General features: G+C 39.4%; 1 protein-coding gene across 2 annotated transcripts in view; it reads left to right on the top strand.

Moving 5' to 3' along the window:
* Positions 1–2,915: 2,915 nt before the first annotated feature.
* phf24 (PHD finger protein 24) overlaps positions 2,916–21,602 on the top strand; it is a 29,532-nt gene continuing 10,845 nt past the window's right edge. The window contains exons 1-3 of one of the 2 annotated variants that reach the window (XM_010877692.3): positions 2,916–3,390; positions 10,995–11,431; positions 20,297–20,482. In XM_010877692.3, the coding sequence (XP_010875994.2) occupies positions 10,997–11,431; positions 20,297–20,482 (621 nt within the window). In that variant the 5' untranslated portion in view covers positions 2,916–3,390; positions 10,995–10,996. The remainder of the gene's footprint in view (positions 3,391–10,994; positions 11,432–20,296; positions 20,483–21,602) is intronic. The other variant, XM_010877693.3, reaches the window with a different exon arrangement.

The following is a 21,602-nucleotide window of genomic DNA, read 5'->3' on the forward strand; positions in this document are numbered from 1 at the left end:
AAGTGAACAGACAAGAATAATAGACTGAGAATGAAACATCAATACATAATGTTTATTGTGTACCACCTTCAAGATAATTCTAATTATCTTGCTTGTATGCCAACTATTTAATTGGAGAACAACTCACATGCTGTCAAATTAGAAAAAACCTGTAAAGAGTTCAAAATACATATATCATGAGCAGTCCAGAAAGGGACAGTATGGATAGTTTTCCTGTGTGGCACAAAAAACCCCTTTGTCTGTAGAAGACTTGCCCCCAGAGACCCATGGGTCAGTATGCATTCACCTCCACATAAATAATGTATAGATCTAAATGCTTATAATGCTGCATGATCTGGAACCATAAACTGGGAGCTTTCGAGGCTTTTGTATTAGCACTTATAGGAAAGCATCATCATAGGAAAGCATCATCATACTATACAGTACATATTGAACATACAGCACTGCTTTCTTTTTGTCGAATTTGAAGTGTAGCTACATTTCTTAATTTTACTGTACACTCCAACATCTTGGATTTGTAATCAGTAATCCATGTTGAATTTCATTTTTAATCAAGGGTGTTCATATACAGTATATCTGTCTATTTTTTGCTGTGTTTAGGATTACGTTTCACTCAACAGTTACAGAACAGTGAACGATAACGCAATATTTGTCCTTTAAATGAGCAGATAAAATGTTTTAGAACAATTCTGAATTATTAATGATTAGGAAAAACTCATGAATGTATCATGAATAATGAGTGAGAAGGTTACCAAGTCCACAACAAATCATGCAAACCACTCACCATTATTAAAAACAAGGGAGGTTAGAATTTTGTGGCAGGTATGGTTTTTGTGGTTCTGCAACCTTACTTACAGTGCCCTCCACTAATATTGGCACGCTTGGTAAATACGGGCTGTGAAAGAAAATGATTTGCTGTTTATACTTTGGTCTTTCATTCAAAATATTCACAAAAACCAAACATTTATTTGAAGTAAAATTATTGGGGAAAATAATGTATGTGAAATAAATTAAACAAATATTTTCTCCAAAATGTGTGCCAATTATAGGCACCCCTAGTAATTTTTATGAGTGAAATTTAACATAAGTATATTCCCAAAAAGATGTTGTTGCATTTTTAAGTTCGTCTGAGGTATTTACACTGAAGTGGTAAGCCATAGCTTCCAGTTTCACTAGGGTATGCATGTGAGGTGACACACAGGCTGAATCCCCATAGTCATCCATCACTACAGGAAAGACCTGACAATACAGTAATGACATGCATCGAAAAGGTTGTTGAGCTGCACCAATCTGGAAGTGGCTATAAGAAAATAGCTCAGTGGTTGAAAATACAAATTTTCACTATCGGGGCAATAATTTAGAAGTTAAAAGTAACAGGAGATGTTTGGACTGGAAGAAGACTTGTGTCTCTATTGACCTCAGGCACATCAAGGAGGATGGTTTGAGTGGACAATGAATCTCCAAGGATCAAACCTGGAGTATTGCAAATGTTAGTTGGGTCTTTGGGTCAATCAGACACCACCTATATACCCACACATTGTTTTGGAGGGTTACCATAAACACTTTTGCTTTCATTAAACAATAAACTCACGTGACTACTGTTTGCCAATTGTAACTGGAATTTTCAATGGGACTAGATTCTATGGTCAGATGAGACCAAAACAAAGCTTTTTGGAAAAAACACCAGTGGTGGGTACGGACAGAAAGATAGACAGAAAGATAGGCATACAGAAAGGTACCCCATCCTCACTGTGAAAATGATGATGGATCTATGATGTTGTGTGGTAGTTTTTCTTCCCTGGACAGCTTGTTGGGATACATGGTATCATGGACTCCATCAAGTCCCAGCAGATATTAAATCAAAACCTGACTGCCTGCCAGGAAGCTTAAACTTGGACCTTTCCAGCCAGACAATGACCCAAATCACACTTTATAATCAAAACATAAATGGTACACTGACAACAGTATCAAGGTTTTGCCAAGGCCATCACAGTCCCCTGACATAAATCCCCAGAAAAAACCTGTGGGATGATCTAAAGAGGCAGTCCACAATTGTGGACCTTGGAATATGAATGATCTGTGTGGTGGAATGGTCTCAGATCCCTTGCCATGTGTTCTCCAACCTCATGATCCATTATACAAGAAGACTCAGAGCTGGTATCTTGGCAAAGTGAGGTTGCACATATTATTAAATGAAGGGGTGCCGACAATTGTGGCACACAAATATTTTAGAAAAATATTTAGTTGAATTTTTCTTAATTTTTTCATTTTAATTAAAGATTCGATTTTTGTTAATATTTCGAATTAACATTTTCTTTCACTGCCCGTTTTGCTCATATTAACTAAGGGAGTCAATATTAGTGGAGGGCACTGAATCTTTATTCATGATCCATTCATGACTATCCATGTCATAGTCATACTTATCGAAATGGAAGAATTAGATACATAAACTACTTACATTTCTAAAGGTGGTAAATAGATAACTCAAATCTAAAAAGCGGGAGTATGGAGCCCAGTAGCCAAAATTTTGAGGAAACATGCGAATAATTGAAACAATATTTGTGAAGCCATGTGCTTAGAAACTGAAGGGGTGTCATGTGGGCATGCTGTGTTCAGGCATAATGGCAAACAAAATCTGCTCTCAACCGCTCAGTTAAAATTTGCAAAAATGAAACTGAATACGTCGAAGTATAATGTTAAATGCATTTTTCATACATTTGAACTCCAATAGAACGATAGGCTTCCATTAGATCTCCACTATAGTTTGCATGTTTGATGATATTGATCCAGGAAAGCAGTGAGGGAGGGCTGTAAAAGCCTCCACACTCCACACCACCTTAAATGACGTTCTCTACCTTTCTGGGAGATTATTGGTTATTATTGTATCCTGGCACAAACGTATTTTTTGTGTTGAACTAGTCCCCAACCAATCAAGAAGGTAACATTTTAGATTGAGTAGCCTACAAGTTTTCTAGCTCCTCCATGCTTTTGATTGACTAGCCAGGCGTGTTCCCAGTGTGGGTGCGATCAGTGAATAGCAGTAGCTTCATGATTCAACTTTAGTCTCGCTGTAACTGGACTGTGTCTGCTTTTTCAAGGGCGATTTCTTCTCAGCAAAGCTACACTCACTGCCGGTCTTCACACGCGCAAGCGGCAAGAAAAAGATTTCAGCACTGGAGCTGTCCATGCAAGCTTTTTGTCACAGATAGGTTATTGATGTCACATTTGCAGTATATAGGCTAACCGTGAAGTCCAGGCTATTCGAGTAGGCAAAACGCACCCATACTTTTCATTCAATCGAAACCTTTGCAATGCTTGCTATTCGTGCGTAAGACACAAGGAAAAAGAAAGTCCCAAGTCGCAGTGGAGATTTGTCCAATTTTATCTGAGGTAAATTCCGTTTATTTATATTTTCAAGATAACATACAGCAGAACATACAGCAGAATTGTTTCACTACACAGTAGGTCAATCTTATCCAATGAGTTGTTGATTGATGCTCAAATTCACATCTTGGTTACATCAGCTAGGCTATGGCATTTTCAGATGATTAGTGTTTGTGTTTTTAACATAAACATTAATGCAAGTTCCTCGCATCTCTTTATATGTGTGCTAGAGCAGTGAAACATTTGCGGATGGGTGACGTAGGCTAATAGAGCGCGTTTTGCAACCGATATTAGGTAAGCATTCGGACGTGTGAGGATGCTCTCAGCATGTGATCATTCCGTGCATCATAACCTTCTCTTGGCAATTTAGGAAACCTTTGCTAAGGCTGGATTATTAATTCAACTGTGTGTCTATTTGTGTTGCTTGAGAGGTTTTTTGAGAGGGTGTGTAAGTGAACCCTCCAAAAGCAAAAGACAACATCATCCAGGTCTCCTGTGCGTAGCCTGCTGCTACTTCTCAAGACCAAAAGATGAATCATGTTCCACTTAGTAGGCTATCTCCAACAGGCTATTTATGATTAGTTGCTTTCTGTCGCCTATGTCCTCTAATTGCCAGCTTTAAGTTCAGTAGGACTCAGGCATGTGTCCCATCCTGTGGTAATCCTGGGTAAATACAGGTCCTGTTCCTTCAGAGTCCTCTAGCCCTAGACTGAACCTTGCTTGACAACATATGATCAGTGCATTGTTTTTACAAAGTGCTTTGAAAAAGTAGTGGTAACTGAGCTGCAACCAAGAAAGCAAAACTTTAACAGTTTGAGTAGCCTATTGAAACACAACATCATAAGGTGTTTACAAACATTATATGTTGTGTTCTAACACCTTGCCATGGACTGGTAGCACTTACGGGGAAAGGTTGTTTTCTGTGGATAGTTTTTTTCATTTACTGAAATTTAACATGAGAGCTTAAAAAAGCTACTGTACAATTTTTTTTAATTTGCTTTCTATTGGATACATTCATTTCTACTCTTCGCAGCAATTTTTCCTAGGTTCTTAGAGTAAATCCAGCCCAACGTTTTATGTCAGTACATGTGATAAAATAAACAACTATAAAGGGTGCCCCAAATTTTGTAGGAGTTTCCAAAGTTGGGTTTTCAGTTTTGTATTTTTTTTCTTCCAAATTACAAATATAGATATTTTTTATTGAATGTTCTGAATAAAATATTTCGGGCCATACATTTTTAAGTACAATTTCATTTTAATATTGCATCTGTCCCTTAGGTATGATATACTAATGAGGAATGATATACTTCTGCAGTAGGAATGATATACTATTTTGCAGTTTTGTGGCTCGAAATGTTCAACGTATTTACGTTGACCCACAATACAACTATCTTTTGCTGGAAACTAGCTAAACATGAAGTGATTAAAGATTGCTTGAAAAGTGTATCACTAAACAGGGGTGTGTCAATGTTAATGTTGCTTTGATTAATGAAATAGTTGCTCTGATTGTCTGATACTTGTGAAATGTGTTTATAACAATTGGCATTGTAAAAATGTCAGGTGCACACAGAATGCATCAAACCATGTGTTGCGGTGTTCATTCCAGTGGAGTTGAATCTGCACCAATACGGATTGGATTTTTGCTACTTCTGTTTTTTTATGCCGTGTGGCATCAATGGAAATAGATGACAAATGACCCAATGGTCACTCTGGAAGTCTTATGCATTGCAGTGGATGTCCATTCATACCAATGGAGTGCAATCCCTATCTCTACGACTCTCCTGCCAGCATACGTTGCAGAGCTTGTATGCTTGGAGTTTTCCATCTTGTCCTTTATCAAAAACAGAAGTAGACCAACCAATGAAGGAAATGCTGATGTGTGTTTACTGTATGGGATATCAACAAACACACTTTGACAACCTCACACATTTCATCCAGAACAATTTCAACATTGATTGATAATTTTATCCATAATAAAAGCCTGACCAGTTATCAAAAAGAAATATGTTATATTTGAAAGAGACATTTTTGTGGAATTTAGGGTATAATTCAGGTGGCTAGATCACGGAAGATTTATTATTTATCTACCATGAGACAGAAGTTTAGGATGCTATAATACCCGATATACTATATATAATACATTTTGAATGCTTGGCAGGATAGTAAAAGGACCCAGAAGAGAACACCCCTGGTCATTTCGACTGCATCAGAGCTGGCAAACTCACAAATGCTTTCTTGCAAATTATGTCTGAAAATAGAAGAATATGATGCTGCCTGGTTTGCCTCATGTAAAGAGTTTAAAATTAGAAATGTTCTGAATTAGAATTTTACAGCGTCCCTTCTACCTACTTGAGATCATTCTGTAATAAGGTATCTTTACTTTTAGTATTACCGTTGGTTAATATTTCCACCACGGCCTGTGACAGCCTGTGGGGTTCCCCTGCCGTTCTCATAATGCCCATTGTAAGCTTCTCTCAGCCTTCCTCGGTGTGTTGGGCTGGCAGAGCCACATCGTTTCTGTTTTCCTGGCAGCCTGTGAATGCCAACATAGGGGCTCCTTTCTAAGGATGCATTTATATTGAAATTCCTCCACTTCTAGGCGCCTCTCTGTGAACGACAAACAGAATTTAAACTCCCTGTATGTTTTTTTTTGGACCAACTTATGTCAATCCCCTTGGGTGTCTGTTTGGTTCTGGTACAGAATGGCAAAGAGGTGCTCTTGTTATACCCAGAGATAAGGAATCCCAGCAGGGCAGAGACATTTTGTCTCTGGCATTTTTTACATTTCAAGGCTACAAAGTGATTAAGCAGCTGTGATTATAGAGAGGTTTCCTGCTTGCCTATGTTTCCTCTGCCATTTGTGTATATGATTAGTTTGTGAGTGTGTGTGTGGTTGTTGCGTGTGGACATTGTTCTGTGTGTATTTCTTTTTACGATTCTGCTCACTGGCAAAGGCCTGCCTGGTGAACTCGTTAGTGTAATTAGTTCCAGGTCTTTGCTCTGTGTTTCCGTGGATGAGTTCTAAATGGCGGCTCTTCCGAGGAACAGGAATGCTTTGTTGCATCCACATTCACAGACATTCCCCCCATGATTCTGACTTGATAAGGAGGGGTGGTAGTGATTCTAATCAGCACACACCAAGAATGAACCTGTGAACATCAGCAATGCACTATAGTCACATCTAAAATGGAACTCTGTAGTCAGACCCAACACCTCAATCCCCACTGTAGAACAGGGCCCATTACATAATCTGTGGTATGGCTGTTCTTTATGATAAATAGCCTATATTTAACAGAATGTGTTAAATCTACCAGCTTGTATAATGGAGGATACATTTTTTTTTATTGGTGAAGCAGAACTTGGCTGACATTCCACAGTGTCACCTGTGCAGAGGAGGTGTCTGAAAACCAAGGTGTCTTTATCAGCTGCTGCTGCACTGTGTTATAGAGCTTACAAGAGCCGACCGATTCGAATTCCAACCCAACATTAATTTCCTGTTTGGCCACTACTCTGCCTTTGCCAAAATGTTGTTTCTACAGGACAAAAATATATTTAATGTAACAACCAAGTACCTAACAATTTTCTTAAAAATTATTATGCATTCAATTTACAAAATGAATAATGAATTAAAATGACTGTCTTTCATCAGTGCAGTGGTAGCAGTAATACCCTCCGAGTGTTGGTTAATCATGCTTGTTTAGTGTATCCCCTTCCTGTATTGGACTCGCTGAATTGGTATGTGACGTCATTGTATAAATACGTCATCTCCAGGTCCCCGGACCAGAATGAAAAAACATGGTGGAAAACATGTCTTGCATTAGATCCATAAACAGTAATTACCACACACTTTTATGAATGTTACCTTAAAACTAAATAACATATGTAACACTCCCTTGCCCCAACAACTGTGGATTTTCTAGCTAGTTAAAAGAGTCTTTTCAGCTGTTTTCTCATGAATACATTTTATGCTGATTTTGAGACTCGATAATATTAGATACCTTCTAAATTAAGTGTTTAATAATTTTAAAAGTTTTATTCATTTTAAAATAGAAGGGGGAATTTATTAGCATTCTCGTTTTACTCCCTGAACATGAAATCATCACTTGCTGGTAGCTATGATTTGTGACAGGGACATAATGTTGACATATTGTTTTCAGCCAAGTTATGTCTGTTATTAGAATGTGTTTTTATGCACAGTAACACTAAAGAACTCATCTCAAAACGTTTGTACATGTTAACTTGGTACAAGTTGCAAATTAAGAGGAAAGGAAGGGCAAAGACTTGAAAGTGAAAGTGGAATCTGAATGGCATCATTCAAATAATTCAAGTGGATTTATAGATTCCCCAGCCACTCTCTGGAAGTCAGACTTTTGTCAGAAACACTTGACAATGGAGAGCAATCCAAGCAAGTGGGTGGGGGAGAGGGACTGGTTTGGGATTCACAGAGTGAATCTTTTAAATAGACCTTCAACTCAGAATTCCAAACCCATGCTCTGCATATTAGACCTTGTGGTATTCTATCATCAAACAAATACAGAGGAAGTTCATACTACCAGTATCATTGGTAACATTTGGAATTAGTCCATTAAATAGGTGAGCTATGATGCCTGTTTAAACTGTTGCCTTTTCACCCAGCAGCATATAACCAAGCTTTTCTGCTTCTACTACACAACCATCATGTAAAATCTTCGCGGCCCTACTATTAACATGAACAAAACTAGATCCTAGCATGGGTCTTCAGTAAGAGGTAGCTGAGAGACTTTCCTGCATACGCAACCATCTTCCTTTCCATCAAGGTTTTCTTATATGGAACAATACTAAAGATTCAATTGCCTAAGTGTCTAATGTCCCAACTATATCTCAACAACTTCGCAGGAAAATATTCGGACTTTTGCAGTGCAGCTTATTCAGTTCAATTCTTAATCTGCCTTGAATATTTGTCAGGTCCTGCCCCAAGGAGTCGCTATGTTTTCCACCCCATCCACTTACATATCATTTTTTCATCCAGTGGCATTTAAATTATTTAGAGCGGTCTGACCGTCAGTGCAGATCTGTGCAGAGCAACGCAGGCATCTGCTTCTGTAGGAAACCAGTGAACACCCATCCAGAGGGAACCACGGCTCTGCTCCCATGCACATACTGTATCTGGATTTAGATTGTATTAAGTGGGCCAAAATAAAATCTTTAGTCCTTTTGTAAATAAAATAGGCGTTCACCACTATAGATTCTGGAGCTTACAGTAGACAACACATTCTGAGTGTCTCCCAAGGTAAGATTTGAAGACACTTGCTGAAACACCCTTAATATTATTTTTATGGCTGTCATGTTAAAACAAACTACCATTTTGACAGTTTAGGGATGAAAATGCTTTCCTTTTTTACAATTTCATGTCAAGCTTTAGGTTAGCAGACCCACTTCACAACCAGTAGCAGATTTCTCCATTCCCTTTTAATAAATCAAGCTACAAAGCATTGACCCACTTGTGTCAGCTTCCACATGCCCAAAGAAGAAAATTAAGGCCCTCATTTAAAGTTCATAAGTAACCTAAAATAATATGGTTTGCAATGCTGCTCAGTCATGCTGTCACCAGCTTAATCTCCATCTCATTTGGAGGGTGTTTAAGGATGAGAGGCAGATTATGTTTTGTTTTTTAAAAGAGGTGATGCAACAGAGTTTTCTTTTTCCAGAATTTGAGATTATTCATGATAAAGAAAGTAAAATGTTTTTTTTCCATGCGGGCAAAACGAGAATTCAGATGAAAATAAATTGCTACCTTGACTCGTGAAGCTCATTTGACTTAATGTAAATTACATTTGTTCCAAATGTAGTAATATGCATGTGACATCCCAACAACTTTGTAAAAAATATATCAGAATTGCTTGTCCCTGTTTAAATTCAATGGACAAGCATAGCATGTTACAGTCCACTGAATACAGGCAGTTGATTTCAACAACCCTCATGAAATATTTAAACTAGCATTCAAATAGCAAGATGTATCCACCAATCCAAAGAGAAGAATACTCATGAAAAAAACAAAAACATTTCAAATACATTTTAGGTTGCATTTTAAGATGCATTAGCCAAATTAATATTCTTTATATACTGAATCTTTTATCAACTTCTGGTGGCACCTCATAGAGCAAAAACAAGCAAGATTTGAAAATATTGAATGCATGCGGTGCACAGTTTGTGCAGGAGCCTTGCCTGGCAACGCAAAAATACTTTTGCGTACTGCTCAATTGACAATAAATAACTTCTGATGTAACTCAATGTGTTTGGAGCATTTTGTGGAAATGAGGTGAGCTTCAGGAATCATTATGTTTAACCCATTAGTGTCATACAGTGACTGACTGAAAAGGAATTTAAGATTATGGCTCTCATGGTTACTGTTTAGGACGTAACAGTAATTCCTAGTCCCTGGAAGTCTTAGTTGGAATTTTGTGTTTGTAAAAAAAAATTATTCTAGTACCTCATTCCATCCCTCAGGAAACTGGAATTAAAGATATCATTATACATTTTCCCCTTACATTTTGCTTACTACCAAGTACAATCAACAACGATAACCAACCTTGGAACATGCCATTACTCCTAACTTTGTAAATCCTATAAAATCAGGCATTTGAGTACCCTGAGAGACAGCTCCTCAGACACCCTGGCTCCAGTGCCTCATCAGTGTGTCTGCCTATCTGCTGTGTCACCATCCCCTATCACCTCAGCACTCTGAGCTAATGAAAGAAGGACACATCACTGGGTGAGGTTGATTATACAAGCATAATTAACTTCTCCTGTCACTCTGATTACTTTGATGAGCTTGTGTTCCCATCATGTCCCACTGCTCACTCACTCCCTCCCTCGTACAAGAGGTTCTCATAAGAATGTGTTATCAGCAGTTAAAGTCTGTAGATATGACCTGAAAATGTTCTTTTATTCCTATTCATTGAGGAGTAGAAAAAGGACATGGACAGAGAGTAAATGTACTTGTAGTTTTAGGATGACTGGGCTTGGATATCTCAGAACCAGCTCTCTGGGGCACGGCTGTATTTCAGATAGTGACACACAAGGGCGTAGGTTTGTGTCACGTTTTGGGGGTGGTTTAGGATCAATGGGTCGCAGGATTTTCAATGGGTTGCAGGGGGTGAAACTTCTCCCAGCAACTGCGTATGAGAACAAGTCTTTTGTACCACAGTTTGTTGTCTTTGTGTTTGTTACATGAGTCTTTGAAGATCACTGTCTTGGTTCTACTGTTCTCATACATTTTATTGGTTGATTCAGGTTTACTGCTCCTATCTGAAGTAATATAATGTGATTGATGAACAGGGAAGAAGGCGGCAATCAAGGACCATGAGCTGCTGAGCTCAGTCTGGTGATAGATCATGATGTGTCACTAGACCTGAGACACGTGCACACACACTCACCAGGCATGTGCACACGTGCACACACACACACACACACACAGTTGTTTAGCATGTCATTTTAATAGAAAATTATATTTAGATTAACTGGCACGTCTAATTAGCAATATCTCCAAAAATATGTATGCCATTCAGACAGTAATAAACTCCTCTCTTATTTTCTTTTTTCTCTCTCTCTTGCTTTCTGTCTCCCTCTAGTCATGGGAGTGCTCATGTCTAAGAAGCAGCAGGTAGAGAAGGTTCAGAAATGCACCTCGGTCGTCTCTGCCTTTCAGCAAGGCTTGAAGGAACGTGCTTCATCTGCAGCAAACCAAGGGGAAGGATCTGGAGAAGAAGCAGAGGCTGAGGTCTCGCCACAATCCAACTCAAAGGTGAAGGAGGAAGGGGAACACGGAGACGCAGATAGCAAAGTGGGGCCCTCAGGGACCTCGCAGCAAGCTTCAGCCCCTGCTCCAACCAGGGACGAATGTAAGGTCAACCAGGAGGCCTGGAATAGGTTACGAGATGGAAAGGGGGTGGAACCTGAGGATATGGACAAAACCGGCCATCAGCTCACCCCACCTGCATTTGTACGTCCCAAGAGAGATGCTAATGATGACCAGCCAGTGGAAATAGCACTCGGACAGAGAGAGCAGGTAAGGTAATGTTGGCTACATTCTCAGAATTAGTGGTGACCCAGTCAAACCCTAGAGATCCTCAAAGAATCACTGGAGTTCCTCAATGACCAATGGTTCTTATTTACATTTGATAAGGTTTAGGGGTTTTTGGAGGAACATTTAATGTTTCAATGTTGTAACTCGTTCATTGAGTAAACCCAGGACTGGAGATGAGGCTTAGTAGGTATTAGAGTAACTGTAGTTCTGTTGTATTTCCATCCCATTTTAAGGATTAACACTGACAGTTTTGTAGGTTCAATGAGGCTTACGGAGGTGTAAGATTGTCAAGAGCATATGCAAATTCCTGAATTGGAAGTTATATTTGTGTTAAAACTTCTAACTACTAAACTTAATAAGACGATCAAATTAAATTTTTTCAAACGGATAGCCAAAATAACGGAGCATTTAGAATCTCATAACGTTCTTCCAGGAATCTATATCACTAACAGTATAAAGTACAAGAAAGATTTGGCTAACTTAATTCTTTAAACCTTTGGAAAATGTGATTTTCAAGATATGGTATGATTTTTTACAGAATAACCATGGCAACAGGGAAGTCTTATCTCCCATGCATTAGTTGAGGTATGATGGTTTGCCTGAAAGGAGATCTACTGTAGACATATGCTAAGTATGCAGACTCTGTAACCTCTTCCTCCAAATGGTGAATTAATGTGTTTGAAAAAAAGACTTTATTTTGTTACAGCAGGTATTTTCACTCAACTCCATGCTAGAGACTTTGTGTCTAAGTGCTCTTCATACATAGCATGCTGTGCTGTGGGCGAGTATTCAGGCCATTTCAGAGCAGAGGCCATGGCCTCTCCATCACTGCCCAGGGTCATCGTGACTAATTGGGATCCTGTGGTGGTCAGGGACGAACACAGTGTTTAGGAGTGGACCAGATGACCAGTCAAAGATATTGAGAAGAGCACATTTTTATTATAGGATTATCAGAGAGGTGATTTATGTTATGTTTTCTCACTCTAATGGTGGTAATTGCAAGTAATAAGTGGAAAAGACTGTGTGGACTATAAGAAGGATCATTACGTTAATAACCAGCAGCAGAAGAGTGAAAAATTAACACCTGACTGAAATAGATTGCTGTAGCTGAAACAAAACATACTACTGTTGTTATTTAACAGATAAACATGTTAAAATATAATTCATTAGATTAAAGATATCGGGCATAAATAAAACTGTTTGTATTTGGAGCTGTGGAATAGTTTACTAAAGAGAGTACAACTTACCATGATAATTCATTAAGGAGTTACAGTAAGTATTCGCATTTAGCTTCCTTCATTTTTGGTCAAATCAAACTTCTCCTTTCCTATCAACATCTACAGAATAAGCATACTCACACACAGTTCTGCAAAATGATACAAGATAGTTAGAAACTATTGTTGAGTTATCTGTTTGTTTCATGATGCGATAAGATTATAAACGACACTGTTTCAAGGATAGAATGAATACATTTCAACATTGTGGATGGAGGGTGTATGATTCCATCTTGCTGAGATCACCTGTCACCTGCCATATCACTCAAAAACCAGTAATGTTTTTTTCACCCTGAGGTAAAAGCAGAATTAGAAGTGTTGTGGAAAAACACACAGAAGAATAAGTCCTAAAGGTCTGGAACAGAAGAAGAACATAAACGCTGCAGCAACCCTACTTCCCATGGCTTTCAAAATGTTTTGCTGTACCATTGTAGCTGGGCTTAGTGCATCTGAAAAAAAAGAACATCTGAAATTAAAAAAATGATTTATTAAAATTGTACCAACTCAGAAATGGAGGGCCTAACGCTGAATCTGCCCCAATATATAGAAGCCAATCAGGCCTTCTCATTCAAGTGTTATAACAAACGTTTCACAATAAGGAAATGATGGCATTTAACAGATGTACTGTTATGGAAAGAGTAAATGTTACAGTGTTCCCTAAAGCCTTCAATGAAAACTGTTCTTGGTAGGCATGTTAGTTAGAATAATAGCAATGAGCTATAAGAGAGCTCTTATTAATCAAAGTTGTTGTCACATCTTGGGTGTCAAGATGCAATGCCCTCCCTTCCTCATTTGGTGCACAGACTGTTTATTGACATTGCCCTCTCCAGTGTTCCTGATCACTGTGCCTATTGAAGTTCTTCCTTCCCTAGTGTATCTTGACGGTGATTACTTTTTGTTGTTCTGTCCATGTTTTGTTTTAGTTTTGTTTCATCTTAGTTCATTTATTTAAAGTCCTCTGTTCTCCCTGCGCCTGTGTCATACATCTTACATGCAACGTTACAGGGTTCCTGTTTCATATGGAAGGGTTTTTGAGTAATAAACGCTAGCTGCAACAGACAAGGACTATTGAGCATGGAGAGTACCAATTCGAATCACCCAGAAACATAAACTCTGAGTATGGGCGCAGTGATATAAGCTAACTAAGGGCAGACAGACACAGCTATGGGCTGATGGAGGTCCATTTCAGGCAGCCATGGAAGAGATGATCCTGGAGAATTTGATTCTTACAATCCAAACCTCAAATGGGTTAAGCAAAGATTATTACCCCTACTCCATTAAGGCAACCTCAAACAACTCTTTGACTACTGATGACTGGGCTGATTTTACACTGGTATTGTAAATCTTTTGAATGTCAAACAGATTTGCTTTTGTACATCTGGCTGCTATTTCCTCAAGTGTGCTCTTCCCCAAATATGTTGCTTGACTCTTTGTTATGCTAGTTTTTTGCAACTTGTTTCACCAGACATATCACAATGTTGTTCTTCAGTGACAGAAACTCAATACGGAATTTGGGCACACATAGTTTTGTTACATTCCCCCGTAACAAACCAGAAATATTATCTAACAAACAGGTAAAAAAGGAATCACCAAACCAAAATAATGGGGATTTTTGTAAAGGTTTAAGGAAAACACTCATGGAAAACACTCATGGACCACAAAAAGAATTACTTCTAAATTTGCCCCAGAAAAGGCTAGCTAAACATAATATCCACATTTATTCAAGATAAAAACCAGAGGAGCAGAATTGACAGGGGAGAATAAACATTTTGGACTTGTACTATCTTAATAAGTGGGGGAAAACAATTATCTTACATTGAAATGCATTGTGCAAGCAGCTCCTAAATGTGTGCTGTCCCAACACAGTTGAAAGCTCTTCATACTAACAAGTTGACCAACCCAGAAGATCCTGACCAACAAGGTGACCAATCAAGGTGCTTGTAAGATCAATTTCTACCTATCAGATATCTATTAGTTTCAATTTCAACCAGAACAAATTGATATCAAAGCCTACACACTATGGCCAATTTGGTCATTTATATCACACTACTGGACAGAATGGACTGGGCATTTGAAAAGAGCAGAAGGAAAAGGAAGAGCTTGTAGCGCACCGCAAATTCACCACACACACACTGTAAGGAATTGTTTGAACTCTGTTTTAATCATGTCAAAAGGGATGTACTCTACTGGCCTATTGTAAAAATGATATTCTACTGAAAATATGGTGTGAATCATTATTCACACGTTCTGATCATCTCACATAGTAAAAATGAAAAGAAACTCCAACTGCCAACTCATACAAGCACCCACCTAAACAGACCCATCAATCAGAGAATCTTGAAACTCATCTAAAACTGGCTTTAACCTTATATATACCAAACAAAAATATAAATTCAACATGTAAAGTCTTGGTCACATTTTTCAGGAGCTAGAATAAAATAGTTTTCCAATGGAATACATATAAAGAGCCTAAACTGTATGATCATTATACCTAAACTGTATGATCAGTATACCTAAACTGTATAATAATTATACCAAAACTGTATGATCATTATACCAAAACTGTATGATCATTATACCTAAACTGTATGATCATTATACCTAAACTGTATGATTATTATACCTAAACTGTATGATTATAATACCTAAACTGTATGATCATTATACCTAAACTGTATGATCATTATACCTAAACTGTATAATCATTATACCTAAACTGTATGATCATTATACCTAAACTGTATAATCATTATACCTAAACTGTATAATCATTATACCTAAACTGTATGATCATTATACCTAAACTGTATAATCATTATACCTAAACTGTATGATCATTAGTGCACCATTTGCCTTCAACAGTAAAAAGCCACACTTTGTGTGACAAAACACTGCAGTTCTGTCACACAACAAAATGCCACAAATATCTCAAGTTTTGACAGAGAGAGCAGTTGGAATTCTGACTGGAAGAATGTTCATCAGTGCTGTTGCCAGAGAATTGAATGTTCATTTCTCTACCATACACCACCTCCAACAATATTTTAGAGCAATTGGCAGTACATCAAAGTGGCCTTACATCCGCAGATTTGAGTGGCCAATAACAGCCCAAAACCAACAGTTACCCAACGGCCTGCGACAGGCTTGGGCCAGATTTGGCATGTGTAAAGAGTGCATTCGGGCCAGGCTCAGTTCAGGCTTGCCAAATTGTAAAATATTTTTGGATACTTGTTGGAGTCATGTTACATGTATACAACTTTCTCTTGCATTCCTCCTCCCTGTCAGCTCAATCAATCAATCAAATGTATTTATAAAGTCCTTTTTACATCAGCAGTTGTCACAAACGGATTTTACAAAACACCCAGCCTGAAACCCCAAGGATCAAGCAACAACAGTGTTGAAGCAGAGGGGCTAGGAAAAACTCCCTAAGCTGAAAATTGAAAATTGGGCTGAAATTTACCATGAAACCTAGAGAGGAATCAGGCTTGGTGGGGTGACCAGTTCTCTTCTGGCTGTGCCGGGTGAGCATCTTAAGAGTACAAGTTGTAATGATTAATAAATGCATTTGGGCTGTGTCCAGAGTCTATAAAACCTAATCCAGGTGAGAACCATGACCAGATGGACAAGGACAGAGACATCCGGGGTGGGGTGGGGGGTGTCAGCAAAGTGGCAGCTGGAATTGTCAGGTATCGTCTTGATCTGCAGCACAACCAGGAGGACTTTGGACTGGGCCAGCAACAAGTCTTTAGAGCCTGGTACTCGGGAGGTGTGGGCCAAGACCTCATGTCCTCCTAATTTTAAACAGAGCAGGTGACAAGGAAAAATTAGAGAGTGCATTCCTTAGGTTTCCAAGGATTTACAGTTGAGAAGGAGAAACTGACCCTACTCCCCCAGCACAATAATATAGCCGCGTAAAACCTTGGAGCTGAGGCAGCTGCAATGACAGGACCAGGTGTGTTGCAGTTGCTTTAGACTGCAACACTGTGTGTTAGCAAAATCGCTCATTTTGAGCAAAATCATTTTGTGGCAAGAAGCCTACCTTTACTTTACTTATACAGTATATACAGTATGCTACTATAGTAGTCTGTGTAAAAGGGGGACTGTGTAAAATCCTGCCTCTAAACAATAACATGACTTGTCTCCTCCTCATCTACCCTTGCCAAATGAGTATTAGCTAGTACAGGGTGGTTTAGCATGGGAAGGACAGAACTGTGATTGTCTAAAACGAGTGTAAGGAGATAACAAGTCAATGTAAAATGTTAAAAAACAAATGAAGTTAAATGGGGCACTCTGATCAGCTTTGTAGAAAATTACTATTTGAAACATTAACTTAACAATAACTGTAGATATAATGTTTGCTTTTATTTATTCTAGTGGTACAGCAAAATCATCTGTATTGAGCCTTTTAATAATAATCTTAAGAAATATTTAAGTAAGACATGCACAGACTCAGTCCGCCTATTGCGTTGGCAGAATACAGTCTTTTAGAGGTGTTTCTGGTTTTGCTATTTGATGCCCACAAGCAGAACTACATGGTAAAGTTAAGCACAGCATGCAGTTGGGAAATGGAAAATGAATCTACATTTTTTTCTTTGGAAAACTTGATGGGAACTTTTTTTGTAATCTTGCATACCTTTCCATAATTTTTGGGGTCCAAAAACCTGTTATCAAATGGCAGAATGATCTATGAGAAATTAATCTTAGGACAATTGTATATAACTTTAACCAGAAAATAATAGATAATGAATGCCTTCGATCTCAGGGTGTTTAAATATATTCAAAATTTAAAAAATCCCCATAAATGACTTAAAATGTCAAATATAAGTGCCAATCGAGTATCCAAGAGCCTGTGACAGTCATGATATATTACCAGAAATGATATTTGTGAAACACTTTACAGGCTGTAGCATTATGTGTTACTCAGGGTGTGTGGTGATTTACAAAGATTGAGAAAAATGGAGCCAAGTAGATGGGCCTAAAAACAGCCTAAGCCCACAACAGTGCTGAAAACACTTTAGGAGATTACTTTTGAGGTCTGGAAAAAAATCCATAAAATTTAGATTTTGGGGCATAGTTAGACATTGATTCTAGTACTAAGTGGCCTTGCTTTTTATCTATGATTATGTGACTATTGAGCGCATGTGACTGTGTTTGCAAAACAAATATTCACTTGTTTAATAAAAATTATCATGATGTTACTATGCCAGGTAAGCAATGCCATTTTAAATGTACAATTGATGAACAGGGTGTTTCGGAATGCCTTTATCTACCAGAAGACCTGTTTTCATTAGCATGATTGCTAATGGCTTCTCAAAGTGTAGACCCATGTACAGTGGGGAGAACAAGTATTTGATACACTGCCGATTTTGCAGGTTTTCCTACTTACAAAGCATGTAGAAGTCTGTCATTTTTTTCTATGAGAGACGGAATTTAAAACAAAAATCCAGAAAATCACATTGTATGATTTTTAAATAATTAATTTGCATTTTATTGCATGACATAAGTATTTGATCACCTACCAACCAGGAAGCATTCCGGCTCTAACAGACCTGTTAGTTTTTCTTTAAGAAGCCCTCCTGTTCTCCACTCATTACCTGTATTAACTGCACCTGTTTGAACTTGTTACCTGTATAAAAGACATCTGTCCACACACTCAATCAAACATACTCCAAACTCTCCACAATGGCCAAGACCAGAGATCTGTGTAAGGAAATCAGGGATAGAATTGTAGACCTGCACAAAGCTGGGATGGGCTACAGGACAATAGGCAAACAGCTTGGTGAGAAGGCAACAACTGTTGGCGCAGTTATTAAAAAATTGAAGAAGTTCAAGATGACGGTCAATCTCCCTCGGTCTGGGGCTCCATGCAAGATCTCACCTCGTGGGGCATCAATGATCATGAGGAAGGTGAGGGATCAGCCCAGAACTACACGGCAGGACCTGGTCAATGACCTGAAGAGAGCTGGGACCACATTAGTAACACATTACAGCGTCATGGATTAAGATCCTGCAGCGCACACAAGGTGCCCCTACTCAAGCCAGCGCATGTCCAGGCCCGTCTGAAGTTTGCCAATGACCATCTGGATGATCCAGAGGAGGAAGGGGAGAAGGTTATGTGGTCTGATGAGACAAAAATAGAGCTTTTTGGTCTAAACTCCACTCACCTTGTTTGGAGGAATAAGAAGGATGAGTACAACTCCAAGAACACCATCCCAACCATGAAGCATGGAAGTGGAAACATCATTCTTTTACTTTTCTGCAAAGGGGACAGGACGACTGCACCGTATTGAGGGGAGGATGGATGGGGCCATATATCACGAGATCTTGGCCAATAACCTCCTTCCCTCTCAGTAAGAGCATTGAAGATGGGTCGTGGCTGGGTCTTCCAGCATGACAACGATCCGAAACACACAGCCAGGGCAACTAAGGAGTGGTAAGAAGCATCTCAAGGTCCTGGAGTGGCCTAGCCAGTCTCCAGACCTGAACCCAATAGAAAATCTTTGGAGGGAGCTGAAAGTCCGTATTGCCCAGCGACAGCCCCGAAACCTGAAGGATCTGGAGAAGGTCTGTATGGAGGAGTGGGCCAAATCCCTGCTGCAGTGTGTGCAAACCTGGTCAAGAACTACAGGAAACGTATGATCTCTGTAATTGCAAACAAAGGTTTCTGTACCAAATATTAAGTTCTGCTTTTCTGATGTATCAAATACTTATGTAATGCAAAGATTCTGGAGAATCTACTCTGGAGATTCTGGAGAATTCTACTCCAGCAACATAAGCAGCGGCCTTATGAAACAATTTGTCAGAGCTCTAGATAAGGAACCAGCAGCCTTCAAGTCAAACTTCAATACTTTTTACCTAACTTGACTGAGACAAAGGTCAAAGCTGGTGTCTTCGTCAGACTACTGATAAAGAAGATCCTGGAGTGCAAGTAGTTCAGGGCTTCCTGGGCAGTCACACAGCCAAAATCTATGTGGAGCTGGTTGAGACTCTGGTGAAGAACTATAGGATGTACAATGGGCTGTATGATATCCCTTAAAGTCCATATCCTTGATGCTCATCTTGATATATTCAAGAAGAACATGGGAGCATAGTCAGAGGAGCAAAGTAAATACTTCCACCAGGATATATTGGACTTTGAACCCCGCTACCAAGCACAGTATTACAAGAAAACATGATGAGAGACAACATGTTCGGGCTGATTTGTTAAAGTGATTTACAGTACAATTGAAAATCTCAAAAAACTACTCACTTCTAATACATTTTTGTATTACTTAATATAAATACGTTAATTTGGATTCATATGTAGATTTATTCTGCCTTCATGTGAACGAAAAGACACAAATTTGCCAAATTTTCTAATTGGAAATATTAAAATTTTAAAATATCACTGTCCTGGTCACAAAAGCAAAGTTTATGGGGAATGATAACCCTTTTCTATACTTTTTAGGCATAAGCAATTACGAAATAACACTTTCTACCCAGGGTAAAAAAATGTGTTACATAGTGTTATTAGTGTTCTGAATTATGAGTATAGACTTGTTGTATTTTCATTGACCTTAGTTGTATTTTCCTCCAGCCGGTCAATGATGAGATGTGCGACGTGTGTGAAGTGTGGACAGCCGATGACCTGTTCCCCTGCAGGATCTGCCCAAAAGTCTTCCATGATGGCTGTCTGAGGGAGTTGGGCTACCTGAGGACTGAACTCCTGCAGGAAATGAGGGAGACAGCCCACACCGCGACAGGCTGGAGTTGTTATTATTGTGTGAGTCACTCAGTCAATTTGAAGTGCCTATAGCTATTCACACAGACCAACCACACTCTGCAGCAGAGACAAACACTGATCAACCACACTCAGCAGCAGAGACAGACACTGACCAATCACACTCTGCAGCAGAGACAGACACTGACCAATCACACTCTGCACCAGAGACAGACACTGACCAATCACACTCTGCAGCAGAGACAGACACTGACCAACCACACTCTGCAGCAGAGACAGACACTGACCAACCACACTCTGCAGCAGAGACAGACACTGACCAATCACACACTGCAGCGGAGACAGACACTGACCAATCACACTCTGCAGCAGAGACAGACACTGACCAACCACACTCTGCAGCAGAGACAGACACTGACCAACCACACTCTGCAGCAGAGACAGACACTGACCAATCACACGCTGCAGCGGAGACAGACACTGACCAATCAAACTCTGCTGTGGAGACAGACACTGACCAGTCACACTCTGCAGCGGAGACAGACACTGACCAATCACACTCTGCTGTGGAGACAGACACTGACCAGTCACACTCTGCAGCGGAGACAGACACTGACCAGTCACACTCTGCAGTGGAGACAGACACTGACCAATCACACTCTGCAGCGGAGACAGACACTGACCAATCACACTCTGCAGCGGAGACAGACACTGACCAATCACACTCTGCAGCGGAGACAGACACTGACCAATCACAATCTGCAGCGGAGACAGACACTGACCAATCACACTCTGCAGCGGAGACAGACACTGACCAATCACACTCTGCAGTGGAGACAGACACTGACCAATCACACTCTGCAGTGGAAACAGACACTGACCAATCACACTCTGCAGTGGGGACAGACACTGACCAACCACACTCTGCAGCACAGACATTGACCCAACATATTTTTCTATCCCACCTTGAACTTAAAGCTATAGTTCAGATTCATATTTGGGTGAAAAAGGACTCCATGAGCGTTCAAGAACAACTCATGAGTCTTCAAGAACAAGAATTTCACCCAAATATGAATGTAGGTCGGATGATCCACTTAATGCTTAGTATTTTTCATTATTTTTGACCTGTGGCCAAAAGAAAACTGGCAGGGTCCATCCAAGT

This window comes from Esox lucius, chromosome 14 (genome assembly GCF_011004845.1).
Source record: "Esox lucius isolate fEsoLuc1 chromosome 14, fEsoLuc1.pri, whole genome shotgun sequence".
Lineage (NCBI taxonomy): Eukaryota > Metazoa > Chordata > Actinopteri > Esociformes > Esocidae > Esox > Esox lucius.